Below are 6,608 nucleotides of genomic sequence, written 5' to 3'. Positions count from 1 at the left end.
AGTAAAACTCAACTTTGCTATTTTTGTTAGAGTTATCTCTTTCCATTAGATTTAGTGTGGAAAGTCCATTAGAGTACAGCTGCTGCAGGTTTCTTGTTAAAGTTTAGCCTGTTCCACGTACAGGTTATATACACACCATAGTCTTATCTATAGGTAGACCATAAGATACAGCACAATGTAACTTATCTTCATATTTACTATCATAATGATTCTTCTATGAGGATCCTTCAAAAAATATCTCTATGAGTTTAGTACCAAGGGCATACTAAATACTGGATTAAATATTGTGCTTTGATCCAACTGATAAACCAAATGAATGAAGGGGGCAGTGAAAAAGATCCACTCCATTATAGCATGTTTATCATTGAAATTGTTTATACTTGCTGATATATGATGATGACCCTATGATCAACTTTTAGTCTGCTCTATTGCAGCTTCTACATTTTTTATAGCATGCAGTCTCTGATTGCCTACATGGCAGACACACTGCTTCCTCTGTTTTTACCTTAAGAATACCATGAGCCATGTTTCACAGATGAATTTTCCATCTTTGATTTAGCTCTAGAAAGCTTGGAGTCTCATATGCCTCTTCTCCTGTTTGCCAGTACATTATGTATATAAGGCCTCGTCCCTGAATCCAATTTAGATGATCATTATGTTCTACTTTTTGTCCTTTTCTGCTTTGTTTTTAACCCTATTTCTAGGGTTTGCACACCAATTTTGTGAGTCTTTTTGAGTTCTGAAATATATATATATATATATATTGCTAAAAACAGAAAGGACGCTTTTCAGTTCACCTAGTCATTTAGCCTATGTTGAGTAGAATAACATGCGTAGTGCATTCTATACACAGACATAAATTTACACACTTAGTTTCTTTTTTTTTTTTTTTTTTTGGTACTGGGGATCAAACTCAGGACCTTGCACTTGCAAGACAGGCAGCAGAACCACTGAGCTAAATTCCCAGCCCAAATTTACACATTTCAAAATGCAACAAACAACCTAGGATGCTACTCTGGGAGGTTTCCTTAAGAAATGGCACTGTGTGGCATAACTCACTCACCTACCCCAGTAGTGTGATCTCCCTTTGGTCCTGTGTAGGAAGTGGGAGTTTCTCCTCGCTTCCTGTGCCAGCTGCTCCGGTTTCTCTTCTCCTGAGTAAAGGCACATTCATCTTGATCAAAAGTGCATTGTCCAGGTGGAGGTGGGAGGCTCTCTGCAAGGAAACAGCAGGTGTTGTAATCCCTGAGACACTTTCAGTGAATGTGCATGCCACGCTCCCTGGGAGTTTGCACCATATGTCTGAATGTTGTCTGGTCACATGTCACAGTGGAGAGGCGGTCGCCCACCCTGAGGGCAGCCCATATACCATGGTTGGACCTCCAGCTACAATCTGTGGCCCGCCATGGCTCCTGCCACAGGCGTAGAGAACAGTCAAAATGCTACATTTAATATTGGGATACTGTGAGAAAGACACTTCCCATGTGGTAAAGGTATTTGGGAGAATGAGCTCGCAAAACTCTGAAAACTGGAGGTGTACTGCCTTTATGAAAATATGAAAAATAATCTAATTACATAATGCAGGAGCTGTCTTTAGAAGTCTGGGATGAGTGAAGGACATCCTCATAGCAATTCTACACCTGCTTTGGAAGGGAAGAAGACATATGAAAGAACCAAACAGAGTTCTGGAGACTTAGCTATGTACAGCAAGGGGTTTAATTTCTCTGACTCTCAGCATTCTTATGAACAATGCGGGAACATTCATGCAGTTTGTGAGGGTTAAATGACATGCTCTGTATAAAGTATTTAAACACAAAGTTCTTAATAATTATTGGCAAGACAAATATTAGGAATTATTATTTTGCTAGGGTATTATTTACCATTTTCAAGGAGAAATATTTGTCTTTGAATCTATCTTTAATAACTTGCATAATTATTTGTACTAAAGGGTAAATTTTAAGAATTACCAACCCTAGAAGAGCACGCCCCACAACTTACTGGGGACTCCAAATTGTCTTTTGATTAAATAAATATGGCTATTACTGTCCTGTACTACACAGTTCTCTATTTTTAAAGAAAAGAAATAGTTATTCCATGATTTAGGATGCAATATAATTAGTAGATTAAGCTCAGTGATCTACATTGAGGTATGGAACATTTTGTCATAGGACACTGTATCCATAGCTGGCTACCATGACTTTATTTTGTCACTATCATTGGTGCTTCGTTTACTGTTTCATTGTCATTTAATTCATTTTAAAAGTATATATTTTATTAACATTAAATATATTTGAATGTTTATGTTTTTTAAGAATTTCATTAATATGACTTGAAAATATGCTTGTTTTGTTTGTTTGTTTGTTTGTTTGACACAGAGTCTTGCTATGTAGCCTAGGCTGGCCTTGAACTCACAGCAATCTTCCTGCCTCAGCTTCCCAATTGCTGGGATTAGAGAAGTGTGCCACCACACCCAGGTAAAACATGCATTTTGTGAGATGCAAATGACAACAATATTAACCATGATGATTAAGATAGAAGATTTTTTTGAATGCACCATTTTGTGCTAGGTCCTATACCAGGGAACATATATATATTATCCCCAATATTCAGGAAGGTGTTACCATCTCCCTTACAAAAAGGGGCTGAAATCACATGTGCAAAGATGCACAGTACCCATGAACCATTATTTCTAAGTTTTGAAGCAGACTACAAAGTTCTGTATATTGAGGTGCTTCTAGCAAGAAAAGAAAAGCATGGCATAAATAAAGTACACCAAGCTCTTAGAGAAACTAGAAAGGTCACATACGTGCCAGGGAGACAAGCAGGTGAAATAACTGCCTTCTTACCTGGAGACCAGCAGCTTCCTGATTGTACTGTAATATCATCTAGGGCTACAAGTCCACAGTCCCAAAAACTTTTACATAGGCTCATGAAGACTACCTGCAATTGATAAAGTTATTAATTTTGTTAGCTGAAAATGGGAAATGCTTACAGCCTGCAGTTTTCTTAGCATGATTTACCTGAATAAACAGGTAAAAACGCCTCTCCATGGCCCCTATGAATAATGGTACAGACACAGTGGCATGAAGAACGGCTACCATTGGTATAGGACCCTAGATCATGTATATCATTTTAAGCAGAGTCAACCTCATAGTGATGTATTGTGTAGACCTCACAATGATAACACCCAAACTGGAGACATTCTTTAAAGAATTGACAAGTAACACAGAGGTTAACTAGAGACGCAGAAAAACCCATCAGGTTTTTAATATTTTTCCTAGATAATCCACAAAGTGCATAACAAATTGAAAGTTTTCCAATCATTTTTTGAACCTTCCCAGTGCAAACACTATTTTAAATGTCTTTCTGGCAATGTGCTTTATTTACATTGTGAACCAAGTCCCAGTAATTTGCCATCTGGAGACTTATGTTTATTTCTAAGACAAAGATCTATGTTCCTGGTTGGTACTGCCAATAAAAGCCCTAACTGCAGTTACTTTATCAGTCCAAACATTTTTATTGTTGTATGTGAAGGAACAACAAATCTGCACTATAAGTATTAAATTCAGTGCAAGACAGCCAAACCTTGGATTTCTTCCCATTAGGCCAATTTAAAAGGCTACTTTTCATATCTAGTATACTCAAAACGCACTTTTAAAAATATTCATATTAGATTTTCATTATCCTTGGGGTTTATAAAACTGCTTCATGTGTATAACATAACATTTAATTAGCACAAGCTCATATAGTCCTTCAACTACAAATCTCAATTCAAAGGCAGACAAGAGATGATAAAAGCAAAAACCCAACTTATTAATAATGGGGACGTTTGAGTTTTTAGGTTCCAATATGCAAAATATTCTGGGTTTAATTTGTTATCAGTAGAATCCTTTTGCTCTTTGATGATCTGATTCATTAGACTACAGCATTTTTTTAAAATAAACTTTTAAGTGATATGACAGCTCACCAGTATGTAAAATATACAATGTCTTAAGGCAAGATCCTGAGAATAATTATTAATTGTACAATACATGAAGGTTTACTTGCACTGTATATATGTTGCTTTACATTAATGGGGAAGTTTGAGGATATAACAATGTATTGCTATAGGTTTTTTTTTCCCTCCTGTTACTTTTTCATCTTTAGAGATTCCAGATGAACTGAATATATAAAATATTTAATTTGCAGGATTTATGCCTGGGAACTTATTCCCCACTTGGAAAGCAAAGGTCTGTGTAATTAGCTCCAAATGCTTTCACATTTTACCAGCAATTTTTATTGTTATATAGAAAAGAATATTAATTTTTCTCATAACTTACCAAATTAATTGTGCTATAGAAAGAAAAGTATTGTCCTTTAAAGCTGTCCTTTGTGTCAGCTTTAAGGTCTATTTTTCAAAAGTATAGTAAAAAGTATTTTTTCCAAAATGAATATGAGATAGTGAAATGATTCACTATTAAATCTTTTTCTGCATAAAACTCAAATATTTAGTGTGGTGATGTAGTCTACAAAGGAGAAATACTAATACAGTTTCATATTTTTCTATAGCATTATTTTATAGTGGCTATAAAACCAAACAAGTGTGCAAGCAAGCAAACACATGAAACAACCAAAAATTTCAAAAGTACAGAAAATAAAGTATGACACAACAATCTAAGAAAAGAGGCCATTATTAGATCTAACAGTTGTGACTATTATTCAGTAGTAGAGAAACAGATTCATCTTATTATATTAAGTGGGGGGAAAAAGCTGATTAAAATAAGAAACACTCATGACTTAACTCATCTAGAAATACATTTTTTTAAAAGCCTGGAAAATTTCCCAAATGTATGTTTGTTCAGTTCATAAAATGATGAGTATTTGACGGTTCCCCCTATTTTCTAAACATTCAGTACTTCTCCCATTTGTATTTGAAGAAAAGCAAAATGAGTCAGAATATCTATAATTAAGATGCAGAGTAATAGCTGGGCCTGATGGTGGGTGCCTATAAACCCAGGACTCTAGGAGGCTGAGGCAAGAGGACTGCAAGTTCAAACCCACCATGGACAACTTAGAACCTATTTCAAATAAAAATAAATGAATACATGAAAGAACGGAGGATAGAACGTGAAGGCTCTAGGTTCAGTCTGCAGTCGTCATTCAGTGTCTCCCCCACAGAAGGTGACAAAGAGGGAATCAGCCATTGTCTAAATTCTTAAAGGGGCCACCCTCTTCTTTATTGACAGATTTGTTTTTAAGATCAGTGTTTACGTTGTTCAGGTAGGGTAGCACACACCCGTGATCCCAGCAGCTGTTCTGGATGCTGAGGGAAGAAGATTGCAAATTTGAAGCCAACCTGGGCAATTTAGAGAGACTCAGTCTCAAAATAAAATGAAGGAATAAAGAGTTGGAGCTGTAGCTCAGCACTCACTATGGATCACAATAAAATAAAATTAAAAGCAATGTTATGTCATGTTAGGCAGTATTTTAAAGCAAGTAAAATATGTAATGAGTGAAAACAGCCAGGTGTGGTGATGCACACCTGTAATCCCAGCATCGGGAGCCTGAAGTAGGAGGGTCACTGTGAGTTCATAAACAGCCTGGGCTACACAGTGAGTTCAAGGTCAGCCTGAACTACACGGCAAGACCCTCTCTCTCTCTCTCTCTCTCTCTCTAAAAAAAGAGGGGAACATAGCTTGAATTCATATTAATATCTCTTTAGGAGGAAGACAAGATGATGGAACAGGTAAACTGGTGTCCCTAGTTTTACGCAAATCTCTTAAAAGTTAGGGTAAAATTAAATATGTGGAAATCCATCTGTTTTAGTGCACTGAAGTGTTCGGTTCTGAGGTGCAGTACTAGTAATACTTAAGAATTTTTAAAAAATAACAGTCAAGTAAGGGTCAACACATACTACCTTACTCTTTTTTTTTTTTGTTTTTGTTTTTGGTACTGGTGATCGAACTCAGGTCCTTGTGCTCGCGAGGCAGGCGCCAGAACCACTGAGCTAAATCCCCGGCCCACTACCCTATTCTTTATTAATTTTTTTTTTATGGTGCCAGGGATCAAATTCAGGACTTTGCATTTGCGAGGCAGGCGGTGACGTCACTGTGCTAAATCTGCAGCTCATCCTACTTTTTATTGTACCAATAAGACACTGTACACACTCTTTTATCCACGGCAGGCCAGAAGTCTTGGCACTGTAGATGATTCTTTGCTGTGGGATGCCCTGCGTATTGCAGAATGTGTAGCAGCGTCAGGGGGCTCTGCCTGAAGCCAATGAGTGGTTCACTTGCTCCTAGAACGAACAAGTGTGTCTGGCCTTCACCGGCTCTGCTTTACTCCGCTATCCCTCACTCCTCCATTAACCTGCCTTGCCCGAAAAGAAGAGTACAGGAAAACATCAGAGAACACCATCTTCTCAGTAATTGTCCTTTAGGCTCACAGGAATGCTTGGGGACCTGTGGACATTTGCATCACACAAAAAGAGAAATGATTACTGCAAGAATTAATGGCCAGTATGGCGCCATCTGCCTGTGGCGGAAATGAGACTCCCTTAAAGCCTGGTGTAGTAAGCTTTTGCGCCTGTGGCCCCTGGCAAGATGGACTTTGGGCGAAAGCCCTCCACC

General features: G+C 37.6%; 1 protein-coding gene across 1 annotated transcript; it reads right to left on the bottom strand.

Annotated features, from left to right (window-relative positions):
- Positions 1-1,040: 1,040 nt before the first annotated feature.
- On the bottom strand, positions 1,041-3,115 carry LOC104848772 (MAM domain-containing protein 2-like). The gene is made up of 3 exons (XM_010604927.2): positions 3,021-3,115; positions 2,847-2,940; positions 1,041-1,216 (listed from the first exon to the last, which is right to left on the bottom strand). The coding sequence occupies exons 1-3, from the start codon at positions 3,099-3,101 to the stop codon at positions 1,056-1,058; spliced, it is 336 nt and encodes a 111-aa protein (XP_010603229.1). The 5' UTR covers positions 3,102-3,115; the 3' UTR covers positions 1,041-1,055.
- Between the last annotated feature and the right edge of the window lie 3,493 nt (positions 3,116-6,608).

The sequence above is a fragment of the Fukomys damarensis genome, unplaced genomic scaffold (genome assembly GCF_012274545.1).
Source record: "Fukomys damarensis isolate Sample0158 unplaced genomic scaffold, DMR_v1.0_HiC HiC_scaffold_31, whole genome shotgun sequence".
Taxonomy (NCBI): Eukaryota; Metazoa; Chordata; class Mammalia; order Rodentia; family Bathyergidae; genus Fukomys; species Fukomys damarensis.
The sequence above is the reverse complement of the archived record's forward strand: the minus strand, read 5'-3'. Positions and strand labels throughout refer to the sequence as shown.